The sequence below is a fragment of the Pomacea canaliculata genome, linkage group LG6 (assembly GCF_003073045.1).
Source record: "Pomacea canaliculata isolate SZHN2017 linkage group LG6, ASM307304v1, whole genome shotgun sequence".
Classification (NCBI taxonomy): Eukaryota; Metazoa; Mollusca; class Gastropoda; order Architaenioglossa; family Ampullariidae; genus Pomacea; species Pomacea canaliculata.
Window position 1 is genome coordinate 16,183,724 of NC_037595.1, and position 21,218 is coordinate 16,204,941.

The 21,218-nt window shown below is 41.6% G+C and overlaps 2 protein-coding genes across 3 annotated transcripts; one reads left to right on the forward strand and one right to left on the reverse strand.

Moving 5' to 3' along the window:
* Positions 1–5,387: 5,387 nt before the first annotated feature.
* LOC112566446 (tumor necrosis factor ligand superfamily member 10-like) lies at positions 5,388–9,692 on the reverse strand. Its single transcript, XM_025242650.1, has 4 exons — positions 8,744–9,692; positions 8,275–8,314; positions 8,074–8,157; positions 5,388–7,172 (listed from the first exon to the last, which is right to left on the reverse strand). The coding sequence occupies exons 1-4, from the start codon at positions 9,155–9,157 to the stop codon at positions 6,769–6,771; spliced, it is 942 nt and encodes a 313-aa protein (XP_025098435.1). The 5' UTR covers positions 9,158–9,692; the 3' UTR covers positions 5,388–6,768.
* Positions 9,693–16,542: 6,850 nt separating this feature from the next.
* Positions 16,543–19,826, forward strand: LOC112566357. 2 transcript variants are annotated; one of them, XM_025242512.1, is made up of 6 exons: positions 16,543–16,672; positions 17,200–17,299; positions 17,452–17,576; positions 17,740–17,905; positions 18,929–19,068; positions 19,262–19,826. In XM_025242512.1, exons 3-6 carry the CDS (start codon positions 17,466–17,468, stop codon positions 19,319–19,321), a joined length of 477 nt encoding a protein of 158 aa, XP_025098297.1. In that variant the 5' UTR covers positions 16,543–16,672; positions 17,200–17,299; positions 17,452–17,465; the 3' UTR covers positions 19,322–19,826. The 2 variants fall into 2 exon arrangements, with proteins under 2 accessions (XP_025098297.1, XP_025098298.1); XM_025242513.1 differs by lacking the exon at positions 17,200–17,299 and having other exon boundaries at positions 16,595–16,672.
* Positions 19,827–21,218: the final 1,392 nt, after the last annotated feature.

Sequence of the window (21,218 nt, forward strand, 5' to 3'; positions counted from 1 at the left end):
GAGTTCTTGTTTCCGTTCTTTATTGTCGGTACAGTAAAACACACCTGAGATCTGCTTTTGTACAATTGTGCATCTGTAGCTGCACTTTCTTGCTTTGACAAATGTATGACTACGACATTTACAATGACGATGATCGTTATCATCATTACCTCATTATCTATAGGAACGGTCTTTATAGAATCGTTACGCGGATACTTTTAACTTTACGACTTTTACACAGTAGAGAAACTTCATTTAAAACACAACATTGTATGACACTGTTAGCCTTTACTTTTGGTTACTCGCAGAAAAGAAACAATAAAGATGAAGAAAGTTTAAATTATAAATCAAGAAACCTTCTGTCTTTTTTTCCTTTTTGTGAAATAAGGAAAAGCGCGGGCGGATGAGCGAGGGTGTGCATCTGATGACGTCACGTTTTTGCATGTAAGTTTTGAATGAGAAAAGTATTTTGCAAAATACATCAAACCAAATCAAATCAAATCAAACTTTATTGTCTGTCCGAGGAAGTCCAAGACATAATTTTTTCTTTTGTTGACAAGCCCAACCACATATATGAGTATACATATATACAATACAATACAATACAACTTTATTCATCCGCAAGGGCAATTATAGGTATGATGACACGCCAGCACACTAGAGGCAAGATTATGTAAGAGATTAAAGGGAATAGATTCTGGCGACATACATACACACACACACACACACACACACACACACACACTCATATAGTAACACAGCAAGTTCAGTGGGCACCCCGCACAAGGTCACCTCAGGCTGACACATCATCACAGCTAGTGAAATTTAAAAAGTGGATGGCTCGCGGAATGAACGAGTTAAGGTAACGGTTCGTTCGACTTACCGGTACAGCGTATCTGTGACCAGACCGCAGGAGTGAGAACTCACTCGCCAACACATGACCAGGAATAGTTAGGATACGAGATGCCGTCCTAAGGATTTGCTGCTTATTTAAGAGGGCTAAATCCCTCTGCTTGGTTCCGGTGATTTTGGAACAGATATATATACAGTGATACCTCGGTTCTCGAACATAATTCGTTCCGGGAGGACGGTCGAGAACCAAATTGTTCGAGAACCGAAGCAATGAAACCCATAGGAAATAATGGAAACTGGATTAATTCGTTCCAAGCCCCAGAAAAGGCCTATTTACTGGCCTAATTTGTATATAATATATAGAAAAACATGAGTCTCAACAAGAAATAAGAAATAAAAGTGTATTTATTAAAACAAACAAAAAAATAATAAAATGTACAGTACAGTAAATTTTCATTTACTGTACCTGTACCAAACTTTATGGCAGGAGGGAATGAATGTGGAGGGAGGAGGGAAGGGGGATGGTTATTGTCACTGATGACGCAAGCAAAGCGCGCTGGGCAGAATGAACGCCATTCGGCTCAACTCGGCTCATCTCGGACGTTCGGATGTTCGAGTTCCAAATATTTGTTCGAATTCCAAGACAAAATTTTCTCGAATTTCCTGGTCGAATACCGATTTGGTCGAAAGTCAAGGCGTTCGAGAACCGAGGTATCACTGTATATACACAACATAATTAAGATGCACATCCCTTAGGGATACCCGTGTTGAGGATCTGCTCGCCTTACCAAATCGTTCCATCCATTGACAGATTTACCCGTTCAGACGAGCTCAACACTACTGTACCTGTTGGTGGAACTCTGACCCACCCTGTGTGGTCGCTCCTTCAAGAACGATCGTATCACAGAGCTAGGCTGGTGTTAAAATCCAAGTCTAGTAGGCGTTCTACTTAAGGGTGGGGCTGGACTGTGTTGAAGACGTTGGAAACATCCATGAACAGGAACCAGAGGTGTCCAAGTGTTGTAGGATATCATCTAAAAGAGTGAGAGTGGCATCAGATCCCCAACTACGTGGCCTGTAGGCAAACTGCAGAGGATCCAGGCGATCAGCACAGTGTAGGTTATCAAACTTCCCACAACCCTATCCAAACTTTTGCCAGCACCAGACTACCGAGCTCACCACCGACCAGCTTCACAACCTCCCACTATCACGACTGCTGACATTTTATTCTCCGGACAATCACTTTGATAACCTACTCATAACTGCTGGTCATGTGTGTTTCCTACACACGTGTTTAAGTCTCTAAACAATAGCATCGTAAATATGTACTAAGTACATTCTTTTTGAATAACAGCATTGATAGGAAAAGCCCAACTGAGGTTAGAGGTGCTGTGACGATAATCACACATGTTGTCATATCTTTGAGTTGTCTATCAGAGAAGCGAAAATATATTTTAATCTTATGGTGTCCAGAAATTTAATTTTAGCTTGCTTAATTTCTGCTGAATGTAAATCACACACACACACACAGAGACACAGACACAGACACACGGAAACACACACACACACACACTCACACGAGCTGACATACCTGCAAACGCATAATTGCATTCACAGAAATCCACATAAGAGACATTAACACGAAATGGCAGGTACACCACCCGACGTTTGTATTTTACATTTACTTTCATCAAACTAAATTGCACAGTGCTCTGGTTATCTGAAAATGGAGGGAAAATAACAATATAAGATAAAAATGTAATCCTCAAAAGTGCTTAGAATCAATGATTGCCTACCTGTTTGAGCTAAAAGTTCATCTGAGATGCACATGAAAATTACTCGTTAAATACATTTTACCAGAAAGACAATAATATTTATGTTTGTTTTGTTGCATTTCTTGAGAAGACTTCGAAACTGCTGTCAGAAACTAGTTATTAGGTACTAGATTTTTGAATAAGAATATGATTATACTTTCAGTACATGTGTAAATGCTTTTTTTCAATTCCCAGAGAATGCAGCAATTATTTTGAACAAATGTTATATTTTTAATAAATGACTCTTTGCGCCATTTTTAATGTTTCTTTGTACAAAAGCAATTACCTCAAAGTGTATTTATCTGCTTTGATGTGTTCCTTTAGAGATATGTTTTGTTACTGGGATGGCAGATGACTTTGAGAAATCAAATATGTCGGCTATAATACAGAATGTGGAAGCGAGCAGCCTTAGAGGTTGGACTAACTGGACAGAACTGCAGGACTACCTAGTGAGTGAGAAGGTTTACCGCTACATACTACTCACATTTGGCGGTTTTGTGCCGTTTGTCGTTTCGCTCATTGGAATCCCTGGAAACATAGTCTGCTGCGTAATATTCCAGCGCCTGGGACTCAGGGACCGCATGAATCTCTGTCTCTTCTCTCTTGCCCTCGTTGACCTTCTTCACGTTGCTTACGCATTAGTGTGGTCATCTAGTGTTCTGTTGACCTACTTTAGTTGGTTTGGATTGGACGAGGAGAAGTACGTCACGTGCCTGCGTGTCAACCTTGGCGTTTCCTACGGTCTTCGAACGACCTCTGGCCTTTACTTCCTCGTGATTGCAATTGAACGGTGCTTCTGTGTGTTGTTCCCCCTGCGTGCATCCTCCCTACTGCGCACCCGCACGATGGCAGCACTGCTACTTGTCTTCGCTTTTTTTCCTCAGCTAGGATTTAGTCTATTGCCTTTAAAGTATAAAGTCGAACAGGTTGTGACAGTCGTTGGTGTCCGTTGGCAGCTTGTCCCATCCACCATGTGGTATCAACACAGAGTTATCATGGACGCCATCTTGTATATGATTATGAGCGTTGTAGTGCCAATAGTAACCTTTTTAATTATTTTCCTAGCGACAGTTATTACAATAATCAAGCTAAGAGCCGCGATGTCGTGGCGGGAGAAGGCGACCTCCACCATTGACCACAGTCACGTGCAGCAGACAGGACTGACCAAAATGTTGGTCCTCACCTCCTGCGTCTACATCATCACCATGGTGCCGTTTGTGTCGCTAATCATTATCCATCTCGTTATTCCCGAGTTTTCCACCAGCGGTCGGTATGTTAACGTGTACCTGGCTTACTACGCTGTGGCTGGTGCAGGTCCCTTCATCAACAGCGCCGTCAACGTCTTATCTACTACAGTCGTTCATCGCGTGTTAGAGCAGAGCTGCGTTTAATATGCAACTGCAACTTGTCAGAAACTTAATATAACAATTCAGATAATTGAAAGATGGCCAGCGACTGTCCTTTCAATCATTTTTCTTGCTTTGATATCCCTTCTTATTTCATTCTTATTTAGCACTATTGATTAGTTCTAACGTTCTCTTAGAATGAACTGAAATTTTGTTTATTTTCATCCGTAGTATAAGACATCTTGGTAGTACACTTCGTCGTAATTATTCTCTTGATGGTGCAGTAGCCCTTATACAGTCAATACAACTGTTGAAAGGGAGCGAGGACCTTCCAATCGACACAGATCCGAACCCTGTCCCAGTCTAGGGACGTACCCGTGATGTCTTTAACGAGTGCTTGCTGTCATACGCACCAAGATAAGGTAATGTCGGGTACAGCCGCCGAACGAACACCAACTTGGTGCAACATGATTCCCTCAACGGACTCATGCACATAAAGATTCACTGGTAGATGTAGCAATAAAATGTCCCAAGAACAGGTTTATTTTTTGGATGTTACAAATTCTCCCGACTGAAGTAGATCAGTACTTTGGTATTTAATCAAACTGAGCCAAACGGTGATTACTGCTAAAGAACCATCTATATCTTACAGCTATAAATCTTCGTTAAACAAACTACATTTTTTATACGTATGAAATGGTAAACTGATATAGTAACATTCTGGTAACTGGTAAAATGAGGCATCAGGAGAGGTAAGAGCAAATTATTAGCGGGTGTCAGTTATGATTTGCTTATGTGAGAATAGAAGAAATTATATATGTTGGACTCAGTTATGTGAATGACTACTGGTGTATTGTTCATTTGTTTTCTTCAGGTTTAAGGAAAAAACATGTCAGTGCCGAATCTCGTGGAAAACAAATATATTCATCATCGGCCACCGTGTCTTCTCGGGGAGGTTGGCGAACTACTTACATTTCAAACTTGACGATAGCGTTTCCAGAACCTTCCAAAAGCTCTCGCTACAGTAAATGACTACAGCACAGTCTGGCACAAAACTACCTACCCTTGACCTTTGCACTATTTATCTATCTATTCTCTCACCAATGAACGCGGTATCAACAGAAAAAGTATATCTCATCTGGATGGGGGCATAGTTTAATCAAGGGAGATAGCTATGCTTATTTTATTGCACGACACAGTTGCACTTCGCTCCCTTTTGATTGTGGTAGAGTAGAGCATCTCATCAACAAGAAGGACGCTGGCAATGAAACTAATGATTATTAAGTTGGTGACAACGAAAAGAAAAAAAGTTTTCGTAACGAATATTATTAAGTCTGCGTGACGTACAAATATTGATAAGTTGTCACAAACTTTTTACAATTTATGTGTTCTTTATTGTCCAACATATTTTCACAACTCTAAAACATGTTTAATTTAAAAACAAAAAGTGTAAAAATATGAAGACATAATACTGATAAGAGGAAATTTAAGTACATCAATCTAAACGTTTTTTTTTGCGCATGTAACAGCTGCCTTTTGAAGGTAAATTGATTGCCGTTAGTGATATGTAACATGTAACAGGTACACGGGATCAAGAGAGCAGTAGACCACGGTACACATATTGTCAGTAAAATATCCATCACACAATATCAGTAGATTATCCCCTCACACAATGCCAATGTAGTATACCCTCACAAGGTAAGTTCTCCCTTACATTGACAATAGAGAATCATATTGCTAGTAATCTTCTCACACAACCTGTGGAGTATCCTCCCTTCACACAACATTAACAGCAAAAAGTAAATCTCCTTGTATATCAGTGTAGCTTTATACAACAGTCCGTTGTCAGGATGTTGTTGGCAGAGAATATGATTGAATGCACACAGACTCGTCTCCGTTATTATTTCAATACAAGATAAGTACAATGAAATACTATTGCAGATAACAACATATATAGATATATAGATAAAAAGAAATAATGCACAAAATAAGTATCAGTCATAAGTGTCCCGGAGACACCACTTGTGTCATATCTGACCTCAACTGCTTTACATTGAAGCAATAAATGTTTTGTAATTTACATATTGATATCGTGATGAATGTTTGTAGAACTTTCTTAACGCAAGTCATTGCAGCCATATAAACTACTATTACAACGTAGAATTAAATGTCTCTATTATTTACATACGTATTCACAGTAATCTCGCACACAGTGCAAATTGTTTTGTCCTAAGACATACGAATGATGTGAGCATCTCGTCATGACAGGCTGACGCTGGATGTCACCACATGATTGTAACAGTAGACTGTGATGTCTAACCCTGTTAAGTGTAGCTGTGACACAGGTGTACACGAGGACTAACAGACATTGAAATTCACAACAGATAGTAAATACAAGAAACTGTTGCCAAGGTGAGAGGACGTCCCTCTCAGTTATAAACATCTTAAACACTGTGTTTAATGATAATTAATACAAATGTTTAAAACGCCTCACATCATCAGTGTAAAACTATAACCCTTGGCAAGGTAGCCTCTCACTAGTTTAACATCCATAAATAATTATGTACATTTTTATGCGTACGTACATATCCATAAGCATAAACACTTTGATGTGGATGTCTTTCTTCAATATAAAATATTTTACCTAATATATGATGTATGAAGCAATTCTTTTGTCAAGACAATAAATCTAATAATAGTCAATTGGTGAACATTTACATTGGGCATTTTGTTACGGTGTTTACAAGTTTATATCATACAAACGCCTTTTCTGTGTCTTAATCGCCTATCCTAAACAACCCGAAGAAGCTTCCCCTCTCGTCATTAGACACAAGAGTTGTGTTCGAGGTCCTGACGTACAGCTGGTCGCCGGCCTGCAGCTGGAAAAGCCCTCCGACATGAGAGACGTGGAAGTCCCTGTCGCCCCCGAGCCGAGTGTGACGAGCCTTCAGCAGGATACCCGAGATAGGGGGCAGCACCACACTGTCACGATACACGTAGCCACTGACCACGTGGGGTCCACCTTCCAAGTCGACGTCAAACAGGAACTGAGCATAGACGTAATACACACCCGGGGTGACCACGTACAGTGAATTGTCATAGAACCTGAGGCCAGGTGTGACATGAGACAGGTGTGTTTCGTTTGGTCCACTCCACTGCTGCCGCTGTCCTGATCCTAAACCTGTGACAGGGTGACAGATGAATATGTCAACTTCTTGGTTACATGTCGGTAAATGTGACAAGGTTTTAAATGTAACCCGTCAACTAACAGATAACATGTAGATAACTGAACATCCTTATCTTATTAATTTCTCGGAAATGATTTCCTGTTGAGTATAATGACTCAGCGCTGACAGTTTCACTTGGACAAAGATTGCTGTCACAGGAAGCATGATCATGTAAAGGTATAATAGTACTAATTTGAAAATCTACAAAATATCTTGGCTTACATGTTATTTTCACTCTGTTCCTACTTTAAAAGATAAACCACATCCTCATACAACAAAGAGTATTACTCGAGACTAAACACGCACACTGGGACTCGCACACCCACGCTTCTGTCCACAAGGAAGAAAATGGAGCACGACAGTTTCAACGACGTCTGACTCATCACATGCAGCAGTTATCACTGGCCCAGTTATGGATCCTCCCACTCACCCCTGGGTTCATGACCCATTGGGGTTGGGGTTTGATGTTCTTGTCTCTGCCCTGAACCCATTTCCTCTCCGTCTCTCTTATCTCTAACCCTGCTTTTTAACGCGAATAGACGGGACATCCTTGTCCTCATTGTGAGACTCATTTAGTCATCATGTGTTGGTATCATCGTCATCAGACTGATGGAACACTGACATGCACACCAGGTGGAATGGCTATCGTATCACAAGAGGGGGAAATGAATAAGGAGATCCTGAACTTGGGATGACTATCCAGATTACTGTGAACGAAGAAGACAGTGTTGTTCATAAAAAAATATCTTTTTTTATGCTGCAGATCCGTTTTTCTCAGGAAATTATTATTCCTATAACTAGTGAAGTTTAAATTATGTAAGGAGCTGTTGATCTGCTGACTTTGTGGGCACTCACCTCGTCGGAACAGCAGGTGTGCAGAGACAGCGCGCTGTGGGGCAGGAGGTGAAGGGACTGGAGGCTTTGTCTGTGTCCAGGGATCTGAAAAAAGGGGAAACAGTTTTAGACATTAGATGTGTTTACACTTCCAGCACAAAGCATGTCATGCTAGTATTAATAAACTCATTCAAACACTACCGACCCACTAACTAAATTTACCTGTATGTTCTTGTTCTTTTTTCTCCCGGCTTCGAAAACTCTGAAAGAAAACAAAAACCACTCTACATTAATCCATGTTAGCTAATTTGAGATGCAATTAAATGAACAATGACTTCGAGGCAAAAAAGTTTGATATAATGGTCATGACAAGAAATTCTGCCGCCACTATTTAGCTTCACTTAACAAACTTTCTTGTTTCTCTAAGAATTAGTTCAGGTGGGTAGAGTACACTGCAGACATTTTGGTCACTGACTATTAAGACTCGGGTAGAAGGATGATGTCCTTCAGTTAAAAACTAAGCATTATCAGCAAACGAATATAATTAAAGAAATATAATAAAAATGAAATGATACAATCTGTCACTTTGGTCTATTTTTAGATTGTGCTTTGTGTTACACCTGTGACAGTCAAGTTCGGAAGTTAATCTCGTGTACTACACAGTGTGAGTGACATTAGTCTGTGTATTTACCAGCTGAAGGAGGGTCAGGTACTGGGCTTTGGTTGTCGCACAGCACGTGACAGAGCCGTTGTGGTCCCTTCGAACCTCCAGAGCATTCTTCAGCCACGACCTGTCGGAAGGGTCATAGGTCACGTATTCACATGGAAGGCAAAGCGTTCTGTCAGTCTCTGCCAGGGAGGATGGCCAGTTTGTCAAACTGACGAGAAGAACCCAGACCGAGACACTAACGGCGATGAGGAGGCTGATAACACTGACAACACAGGCCACCCGGGCCAGTCGCAGTTTTCTCCCTTTGCTCTTTTTAAGGGACACGGAGGGATAACGACGGAGGCGACAGTTGTCCATGTCGACCACAAAAGCGTAAGTGCCGCTGGAAGAGCTGCAGCTGGAGACCGTGGACAAGTCCAACTTTTGCGAAGACATTTTCTGACACGTGCTACAACACAGACTGACCTCCGTTACATAAGTTACTAGAAGTCCTCGAAAACTCTTTTTTTTTTTTACCCAGGCAGCATTTGTCAGTCAGTGTGTGTAGATGATAAAATATGTATTACAGTTGTTACGTCTGTAATATTTCCATATGAGAGAAAAGTTTGAATGTTGAGTTTTGTTGGCATGAACCTGATATTTATATTCTAAACTTATCACAAGTAGGCGGATGTCTATGTTCACAACTATACAAGACGAAACTTCCCCTGTTAGTTCATTGGTCAAGTGTGAAGGTGGTAACCATAGTGACGAAAGGGTTATTCCCTGTTTCATTCACGTTCCTTATTTAGACCGTGTAGTGGATATTTTCACCCTCCCCCCACCACAGGGACGCATTTCAGCCTGGTGGCCCAGAAACACTGTCGTCGTGAAACTCACACATTAAAACGTATTACAAGGAAAATAAACGAAGCTAAGTAAAATAATCACATACACACAAAAGGCACACATACTCAAACACATAAATAAAAAGACACACACAAACATAAAGAACAGGCCCACACACACACACAAAAATAATAAAAACCCCCCCAAAAAAAAGCAGACATCATGCGTTCCATAATCATCGTCGTCGTCGTCATTATTATTACGATGCTTTTGTCTCCTAGAAATAAAAATAGTACTGATCGATATGCTGGTTAAGAAAGATGTAATATGTGTATATAATAGTATAATAATAAATGCAGAATTTATAAAGCGCATACTCACACTCCTAAGGAGCATGCTCTTAGCGCTTAAGGAACAAGAACGAAACATGGACAGTAATGAGAGACAGGAAAACAAACAAATAACATGAACTATACAAAACTCAACCACCGTACTAAACGAAGAATAAAATAAAATACAGAAAACACAAAGAGGAACCAAATAGCAAGAAAAAGAGCTGAGAGAAACATGATATTACAAAGGGAAGGGTGTGACAAAGGACTAGCATTATGGGACAGGTTGTGGGGAGCAATCTTTACGGAAAGATGCGTTTTCAGAGCACTTTAAAAGGATTTGCGTGTGCGTGTGTGTGCTTTATCTATCTAAGAACTTCCTCTATGATCGGTTTATTCGTGCTTAATATCTAATCTAGCGTTCTTCCCTTTTTCATGAAATAATCCAGTGACTATTATTTAAAAAAAGACCGGCTCACAATATTGTAACCATGCCGTCTGATTCACCCGAGTGTCGCGTGCGCGTACTCGAGAAAACACGAACCAATACATTGCGAGTATGTCAACGGAAAACTATACACTACATTTGTGAGAAGTTGTATAGAGGGTCAGCCACACGAAACTCAGCTTAGGTCAGACTGACCAATGGTTGTTTCTCTAACATTTTTTTTAAATGAAAACATTTTACTGTAAGTTATTTTAGTTCTCGACAGTAAAACTGTGGGGCTGTACTCTCGGTCCCCGATAACGGAAGTACATGGCATGAATTCGAATATGAAAGAGATTAGAGCTGTAGGACACAAATAGTTTGTCCATCTGTGCTGTATGTCAGTAGGTCATCATAAGGACTTTGGCATAGCCTAGTAAGGAGATGCCCTCTGTCCGGAAGTTACATTGTTTCAACTTCACAGAGGTGGCCATAGCAGCACACGTGGGCTTGGGGGGGGGGGAGAACCAAAAGTAGAAAGAAGAATCTCTTATTGTGGCCCTTCCCCCCCCCCAAAGAGTGTGTATGTAGGGGGGTCAGGGGCAGTTCCCTTGTCGCCACCTACAAAGGCCTCATCTGGCTCACACTTCACAGAGAGTAACGTACTTGATTGTGTGTGTGTGTATGTGTGTGTGTGTGTGTGTGTGTTTCGACAACAAATCTTCAATGAAATTGCAGGAAATCTACATCGAGTAAGAAAATAAATATCTGATTGAATTTCTATTAAAAAAAACCTTTTACTAAATGAGGTGATAATATCAATCAATTGTCACAAAAAGGTGAAATGAAGTTACGAGTCAGCACAGCGTGGGTGGCCGAGCCGCACCTATTAAATATATAATAGATTCGAGTATTTGTGGTAGAAAGTTGGGGGAGGATAAGGGGAAGACGACATCCAGCATCCAGCACTTCCTTCCCAATAAGACACGACAAGTGTCACGACATTGCGTGTGGGGAGTGGAGGCTTATTCTGTCTAAAATATGAGGAAATCCCATTTCTTTTGTAGTTCGGAAAGTGGAAAGTTTATTTTTTTCTTGTATTTGTGTAATGATTTATATTAGTATTTTTTGGAACTCCTAATAGGAGCGGTGTAAGGGTCAGGAGTGTTTGGGGCTGGCTACTGCCACGGGGTATTTAGACTTGTTGACAAGGTAGTACATTTTGTACTTGGACGAAGTAACCGGGTAAGTGCTGCTTTCCTCACAAGGGGGAACTTGCTAACCAAGAATAGTAAGACAGGAAGAAGTTGTGGCTGGTGGTTGCCAAGAGACAGAGTTTATAAAACCTGTATCCCTAGAGGCGGAGTCTGAGCACAGAGTGTGGTCACTTGTCTCCAGGAGGCAGCACCGTGTTGTTTTAACGTCTGTCCCCCAGTGGAGGGGTCAGTGTTTTTTTATGGAATATATAAATATCGCAAGCGAATGGCTCGTACAATCATACACACTGTATAAGAGCTCAAAAAGCGGGTTAATGCCAACTACAAAGGGAGCTTTCACCACAGTACGCCTCCGTCAGGGGTTCCTCAGTCATCTGTACTGTTTGGGCTTCTTTTGTGAACAATGGACATGATACCCTCCATTTGTGGAAGGCTGATTTGCCACCTACACTTTGAATACAACATCTGCCTGATATCAGACACGAGCAGAGAGCGCTTGGTACTTACATCACTTCTCTCACAAATATTAGTGATTTTCTGTGTGCACCCTTTCTTGAGTGTGTGTAAGTGTTGTCACATGATATGACTCATGCGAAGATGCTTAATTTACAAAAAGCTTCCGTGTTAGTTTCGAGCCATTGAAGTACTTTTGTCTGACCTGATTACAATCTCACACAACGAGAGACTTCAGGCCATACTCTACATACAATGATACACACATACACACCTACACAGACACACAGGCCGACACTATCTATCTATCTATTCCTCTTTGTGCATCAGGTTGCACATAAGGCCTCAACCAGAGTCCGCCACCGATGTCGATCGGCTGAAACACGCTCTAGGTGACCCCATGTCCAGCCCTTTCCTTTCATCTCCCTTTCCACTGTTCTTCTCCAAGTTTCCTTTGGGCGGCCTCGTTTTCTTCGGCCGTCTGGAGTCCATCGTAGGGCGACTCTGGAAAGGTCTGCTGTCTGCTGGCGGAGCACATGTCCAATCCATCGCCAACGCCTTCGTTGAACCTGCTTGGTGATGGACTCGGTTTCACTTCTTCGGTGGAGTTCTTCGTTGGTGATGTGTTTGGCCAAAAGATGTTAAGTATGCGCCTGAGGCATCTGTTTTGGAAGACGTCAAGCTTGTTACTGATGGTTTTGGTCATCTTCCAAGATTCTGATCCGTAAAGGAGGTGCTGATCACATTAGACTTGAAGATTCTCAGCTTGATCTTCTGGCTGATGTTTTTAGCCTTCCATGTGCTCCTGAGTGAGGCAAAGGCCTGACTGGCTTTCGCCAGTCGGCTCGAATCTCCACCTCCGCATCCCCCAGTTTTGACATTTTGGACCCAAGATAGGTGAAACTGTCAACTTCCTCAATCTCTTCTCCATTTAGTTTGATGCTGTCTTGGACTCTGGCGTTCACTCTCATACTGTTAGTCTTTTTTGTGCTGACCTTCAAGCCAAGGTTTCCAGCTGTTTCTGAGAAGGCCTTTGTTTTTTCCTGCATGTCTTGGTGGCGGTGTGACAGCAGGGCAATGTCATCAGCAAAGTCCAAGTCTTCCAGCGTTGTTGTTGCTGTCATAGTCATGGTCCATCTGATCCCTCTCCTCTCACTGTCGGTGGAAGTCTTCATGATCCAGTCCATGGCCAGGATGAAGAGGAACGGCGACAGAATGCAGCCCTGCTTCACCCCGGTACTGACGTTGAAGGGGTTTGTGAGCTCCGTGTCACAGACAACCTGGGATTTGAAATCGCTGTACAGCATTGCAATGACCTGAACAAGTTTTGCAGGGACTCCGTAATGCTCAGGATCTTCCATAAGGACTCGCGGTGGATGCTGTCAAAAGCCTTCTCCAGGTCGATGAAATTGATGTACAGCGGTGTGTTCCATTCGTTGCTCTGCTCCAGAATCTGTCGCAGAATGAAGATGTGTTCGAGCAGGATCGCCCAGGGCGAAATCCTGCTTGCTTGTGGTCGGAGGTCTTTCTCAAGAGTTGCCGTCAGTCTTGACAAAAACAATCTTGCTGAAGACCTTGCTGGTGAGGGAAAGAAGTGTTATGCCCCTCCAATTATTGCAGTCTCCAAGATCTCCTTTCTTGGGTAACTTGAAGATGAGCCCTGTCTTCCACGCAACAGGGACCTGCCCTGATTCCCAAATTTGCCTGAAGATTTCAGTCAGCTTGGGAGCTGTCACATTCACGTCTGCTTTCAACATCTCTGCTGTATTTCCATCTGCCCCTGGTGCTTTGCCGCTCTTCATGTCTTGACTGCTGCTGTCACTTCTTCCAGGCTTGGTGGGTCTGTGCAGATGTCAAGGTCTATAGCTGCTGGCTGGATGTCTGCAAGCTGAGGGGATCTGGTCTGTTCAGAACTGACTCAAAATGCTCCCTCCAGCGCTGTAGTTTTCCTGCCTCTCCCTCGACGACATTACCGTTCACGTCTTTCATTGGCACATCACTGTTCTTAAACCCGTTGTTTAGCTGTTTGTTTATCTTGTACAGTGTCTTCAGGTCATTTTTACTTGCTGCATTTTCTGCTTCATCTGCCAGTTTCTCTATGTGATATCTTTTGTCGGTTCTTGTCATCCTCTTTACCTCTTTGTTCAGTTTTGCATATCTTTCTGTGTTGTTCCTTCAGGCGTTCAGATCTGGTGCTGTTGATTCTTTGTTTGGCTGACTTTCTCTCTTCTATCTTCTTCCATGTCTCTTCTCTGATCCACTGTTCTTTCTTTTTCCGTTGGAAGCCCAGTATTTTCTCTCCTGATTCCTGTAAGACTCGATTGAAGTCGTCTAAGGTCATCTCTTGTTGTCTCCTAGTGCCTGGAACCTGTTCTTTACTTCCATAGCAAAGGCCTTTCGGTGGCTGGATTTTTTAGTTTGCCGGAGTCCACTCTCTGCTGACGTGCCTGTTTTCCTCGTGATCGACGCAGCTTCAGAGAAACTGTGGCTATCACAAGAGTGTGGTCACTGCAATGTCTGCTCCTCTGTAGGCTCTAACATCTTGAAGTGAGCTCCTCCATTTTCGGTTGATGATGACATGGTCTATCTGGTTCTTTGTGATCCCATCTGGTGATGTCCATGTTGCTTGTGGATGTCTTTGTGTGGGAAGAGTGTGCCCAATCAGTAGGTTGTTTTCTTCACAAAAGTCTGCAGTCTCTCCGTTGTCATTGATGCTTCCGATTCCATGTTTGCCCATGACATGCTCCCTGCAGTGTTGTCACTTCCCACCTTGGCATTGAGATCGCCGATGATGAGCAACATGTCGTGGGCTGGAACGCTTTCTGAGGCTGCCTGGAGCTGATCGTAAAAAGCATCCTTGTCTTCTGCCTCAGAGTCATTTGTTGGTGCATAGCAAGCTAGCACTGTCAGCTTGGTGTACTTGGAATGGAATCTTGCTCTCAAAAGCCTGGGTCCATAAGGCTTCCATTCCAGCAGTGCCTTTTCCGTTTTCTTGTTGAGGAGTAGAGCTACTCCTTCAGAGTGCTGAGCGTCTGATCTTCCTGAGAACAAGATGGTATGTCCTGACGCTAGTCTCCTCTTTCCCGTGCCGGTCCATCTGACCTCACTGACTCCCAGGATGTCCAAGTTGTAGTTGTCAAACTCCTTGACTAATTGGAGCATCCTGCCAGTCTGGTTACAAGGTCTGGACGTTCCAGCACCCACCCTCAACTTCTGCCTCGGCTTCAGTAAATCCGCTGTCGGGGCGCCAGCTCCCTTTCGGGTTTGGCTGTCGTCCGTCATTAGTCCAGTCTCCTGGTGTGCTTCATTACCTCCGCCATCTGTGACGAGTTCTCTGGTTTTAGTTTCTGTAACAGGATTTTTTTTACATGGTGGGGTTGTTAGCCCTACCACAACCTATTTTACCTCTAGGTGAGGTGTCCACCTTAGTCGCCTCTTACGACATGCCTGGCTGGATGGCAGGGACCCTATTCTTGCAATACTTGCTAGGCAAGCATACCCCGGGGTCCCACAGGGGACAGGCCGACACAGGGTGCAAATTTTGGAAGTAGATCTTCACTTGCCTGTGTGTGTGGTTTATTTCTGAAGGTTTATTAGCCTGTGGATAACTGTGTGTGTGAAAGAAAGTGTATTTTTGTGATTTTGTCTATTTGTGCTTGCTGTGTGTGTGGAATGGAAAAGGTCTTGATTTATTTTCCACCTTGCGTTTCTGCCTGTATAATATGATAACTTTATGTACAAGAATGATTTTTTGTTATTTCTATTAACACCAAATAATACTAAGTTAGTACATGGCATGAATTAAAATTTGAAAGAGATTAGAGCTCTAGGACAAAAATAGTTTGTGCATCTGTGCTCCATGTCAGTCAGTCATTATAAGCACTTTGGATTCACCCAGTATAAATTACTTTTTTGTGATTTCTTTCGACTACCACTAATTAATACTAACTTTTTATATTTGATGATAGTTACAAAGCCGTCAAACTTTGTTATTCACAATTATGTTATGATCTTAATTTTTTTTAAACAATCGTCATAAACTTTTTTAGGTTCTAAGATTAAGTTGTTATTATGTTGTTATTGTTGTTATTATTATCTTAATTTTTATTATTAAAACTTTAAATATGTAGCAAATGGGTTTAACTCAGTGAGCACTATAGTTATGTAAGATCTTAAAGTAAAGGCTGACTAATGTAAAAATTTATCCTTACAAAGGACTTAAATTATAGCCCTTTATCTGTTTACCAAAGAATAGCATGATTTTATATACACCTTTAAAGCAAAATTGTTCTTGTGTTTGTTAGTAATGGGATGAGGAAGCGTTTGCCTCTTCTGAGACAAGATTTAATGGACACAAGTCCCAGTAATCAAACACAACAGCCGTCACTACAGGCAACCCACTGTCAACAAGTCAACTCACTGCTTTTCTGCTGTTACTGAAATATTTGTTTACCAGCCCCATTATCACAACTATTGCATTTGTTACAGAAGTGTTTGTTTTCAATTAAACATCAGAAAAACCTAATGTATTTGTGAACAATATAATCAAGGAAGTGATGTCATTGATGCGATTCTAACCCGCCTCATTGTTTGCACGCACACGTGAAGATCTAGTAATGCCTTACCAGAGAAGTCGTGGAAATAGTTGCACAACTTCGAGGCAGGAGGGAAAAACGAACTACAAGTGGAGCTTGTGAGTACATCCTTTCAGTCAACCTGACTTCACTCTCTTATTATTGAAGATGAAGCCGTCACAAACATGGCGATATATCAACTGAATCATTGCCTGCTGTTAAATATAACAAAATAGTTGATCGGCTGACGTTTGTCATCATTCTAAGGGAAGTAATCGCTAGTAGGACAATCCCTTCAGGAACCAACAGTTTCTTCCCCTACTTATTTACGCATTTCTCCACTTGCTTTTGACTGCCATTACTACCTAAAACTAAGCTTTTGTGTACATCAGCTCAGTCAAACTTACTTTACTCTTTAAAATATTTTAGAAAATGTGACAGATATTTAAGACACCAAGGATAATGCGTAGTTTAGAAAGTCCCAGCTACACACAGAAGAAACTGTGGTGTTGGTGGTCTATTCATGCATTACGTGGTTATCACGTAATCGTTCCTAACGGGAATTTCCGACAGTAGCTGAGGCTTATATAGGAGGGCAAAACGCGAAATCCAGACATTCCCAACCACCTTGTCCTTTTGTTTTCAGTTGCCGATTGCCTCTGCCCGATTAACCACGTCTACGAATCCAAGCAAGTCTAACGTGTGCAGTCGTGAGCAGAGTGCAGTGCCCACGACTGATCATCAACGTAAGAAAGTCTAAGAAAATAGGCACAGAAAATGTGTGGAAAATAATGAGTTTCACCGTTAAGTAAAGTCATTTTCTGCAAATGTGTTTCTGCTTTACATTTTAATTTTGACTGATAAGCCGCGGCTAGTTCAGTCTGCCACATTGTTCCAGGGCAAACATAGAAGATGAAACAGATGAAAGCGATTCATCTTGAGGACGTCGATGACCGCATTAGAAGTTTTTTTCTGGACTCACCCACGAGACAGGATCTTTCCAAGAACACATACCGACACAAGGTAGTCACACCTACATCATTGGCTGCTTAATTTTTAGAAAAACAATCTCTTGCTCCACTTTATATGCCCAAATATTCCTACATTGTCATTTATTCCTTCTTTGTTTCTTTTATTATGCTACTCTTCTGACTTTGTGTTATATAACTGTGATTTTTTCACGCAGAGTATTTATATAACAAGTCACATTGGACGAATTCTGATTGAAAGCTTCTTTGACCTGGAACTTTCTGACTACACGTTGTCTGGAAGACTGAAGTCATTTCCTGGAAACTGGCGGGGTCCTCCTCCTCTTGAAATGGCTTTAGCAGGTTTCAACTACATCGATACCGGTAACAACTTAAAATGATTGGCATATTTACTGATTTACTGAACTGCTTTAAAAGGGCTAGTACAAACAACAACTATTAAGTTAGATGCTTTTATAAGTGGTATCTATAAAGAGTTCCAGATGGGGCGTAGGCTGTTGAAAGCATGCATGACCTTGTTGATGTGGCTTTTGATATCATCATCCACTCCACCATCCTTGTTGACAATGCTCCCCAGATACACAAAGCGATCTGTTTCCAGAAGGTTATCTCCTTTAAGTTGGATTGGGAGTTCCTGCTTGTTAATGGTTCTCATCACTTTGGCCTTCTTTCTGCCAGTCTTCTCCGCTTCCTCTGCTTGCTTACTCAGTTTGGTTTGTGCCTGTTGCTGCAGATGAGATAGGAGACTAATATCATCTGTACAGTCCAGGTACACTAGCTGTTTGGGAAGGTCCACTGGATACCGGTGTTGTTGTCTAGGGTCTTGCGCATAATCCAGTCTGTGACAGTCAGTAAAACTGTCGGTGGTAATATTCAATCCTGTCTTACGCCGGTCTTTATTACAAAAGGTTTAGTGAGTTTGTCTTTGTGAATAACTTGGCAGGACGAGTCTTCGTACAACCCCTGCATAATGTTTATGAGCTTAGGTGGAAGGCCATAGTGGGTCATCAGCCTCCAGATGACGTCCCTGGCTACACTGTTCAAGTCCACAAAGATTGTAAAAAGGGAGGACTGCCACTCGATAGACTGCTCAATGATAGTACGGAGGGTTGCAATGTGGTCAGTGCATGACTTACACTGGTGAAACGGTGTCTGCTCTGGTCTTAGTCTCTTGTCTAGTGCCTTCTTCAATCTTTCTAGTATTACCCTTGTCAGGATTTTGCTGAGAATGGACAACCGCATTATATATATATATGATCAGTAGATATACATATGTTACGTACTGTTATTTGATAAGGCTGTGCATTAATTCTCCATTTTGATTTCCGTCATGTAGTACCTTGTTATATGTCAGATAGTTCTCGATGTCTTTCATCCTGCTTTCAGAACGGGTGACGTGCTTCAACTGTCGACTAGAGATTCGAACTCAGGAAGGAGAGAATACATGCCCATGGACGTCGCACAAGACGTTCGCACCAAACTGTGCCCACCTCAGGCGTTACCATGTCAACGGCTTCTCCTCCCTGGTAACGAGCACTGATTTTTCAGTATTTATTAAATTATCAAACAAGATATACTTTCAATGAAAATTCAGTATGATGTTGAAAATTTAACTTGAATGAATTGAAAGGTTCTGAGACAATGAAATGAGGAAAATGCTTTTTTTAACCCCAAAATAAAGCGCTTTTACGAGAATGTCTTGTTAAAATTTTCCCTCAGAAGGAAGGAAAACGCATCAATAGGAATTCTTCATCGGATACCTACAGGCTGATAAAATGACGTGGAGTGATTGATGAAAGTGAATCCTACCTCTACTCTACGATCTTCGCCCACACCTTGATGTCGAAACCGGTTCTCTCTTCTCTTTTCAGCGAGATTTTCTTTAATGACTATCATAGATTCTTTTACCTTTGTTGTAGATGCCAGTATCCGTTGTTAAAATCAGCGCTTTAAATATAATACAACTTTTTATATATAATCAGCTAAGATGGTAGTTAAGAAAAACCATATTGTACTTGACAGACTGAGACAGTTAATTGTTAATCACAGCTATGGCTCTGACCAAACAGTTGTAATATTGTCCGTGTACAATATACATTACTCCCAGGCACCCTTACGAGTACGACTTGTGTGTATTTTATCGAAATTAAAGTGATGCAGCGTGATGTTGCAGATGACCTTTTGTGACAATAATGGCACAGTATGATAGTAAAATGACCTACCAAACCGGTAGTGATTACATGTAAGGGAGGACCTGGCTTATCAATACAATTACTCGACCTTACAACTTGTTGTTTGTCTCAGTGACAGTGTGATGTGAGAAGGAAGTATACAATATGAGAAGGGCATACAATGTAAAAGTCTGGAATAGTCACTTTTTCTCTTCGAATACGGCATTTATTAAATGGTTTTGATTTTATATGTGTTCATTTTGTTTCATAACAGGTCTGCTTCGATAGGCTACTATCCCCCACCTCATTATTACTTTCATGTTTCAAATACACATAACTTGCTTTACCTGTTGCCTTTAGTTCTGCTGGTTACCCGCACACATACTGACATACATACTGACATGCAAACACACACTGACACATACACACTGGCACACACTTCACACGCACTCACAAACTGATGCACTCACACACACACACTCACAGAACTCCCCCGGACACACGTGTCTGTGTTGCTAGGAGACGAAATACAACAAGTAAGCGGTGACACATTGCGTTTGTTTCTTTTGAAAACAATGGTTCTCATTATTGTGTTAGACCACGTGGTGCAGTCCGTGAACAGCTCACAGACTACACTGAACAAAGCACGGACTACACACTGGATGGTGTTGCTTACTCACCACACACATATGACACTTTATCCAGTCTCTTACTTGACCAGGATTTGTATATAATTTACAGAAGGAAATTAATACCTGCACCTACATTTTTGCTTATTGTTTACATTTATAGGTTGGTCTTATACATCAACTTCTTTCTACCGACACAATCGCTAATCTGAGCTTATATTTAGTTGACTAAACGATAACAAGTAGTTACTTCACTGTTACAACTAGTCACCTGTCATTCAGTAATATCATCACTGACAATAATAGTGACAGTAATGGCCTTTAGACAAATTTATTATGTGTATTTATGTTAGCTGCGGGTAGTCTTACCACAAGTAGCTAATCAGCTTCACAGTAACACTCGCCTCTGACATACACTGTCAGCAGCATCAAGCAGCATCAACAGTTTGCTCGCGATGAGACTTTATGCTCATAAGGAGGTTCTGTGCTCGCAGGTGAAGACAAGGTTGATATAGATGTGAACACACAGCAATACGAGTTTTATAGGTGCAACCGCGTGGGCTATAAATAGAAATGTGAGGCTGCCTAACATGGAAACAGGTAGAAGAGGGTTTCGGTCTTTAGAATGGATTTTGTTAAAAAAGAATGTTTGTGCTTTATTTATTAGACCAAAGTGACAGTATGACTGTTGTTTACTTACCATTGACAAGCTTATGAATAAAGCCTGCACATCACTTGCACGTGTGTACTGTTCAGCGTGTTGTTACTCACAGCAAGTACTATAAAGTCTGTAGGTCTTCCATCCTCTCATGGACCTCAACTCGTGTATTCCTCCTGTCTTATTTCTTAGAGAGTAGTCTCCCTCGTCGTCGTCGT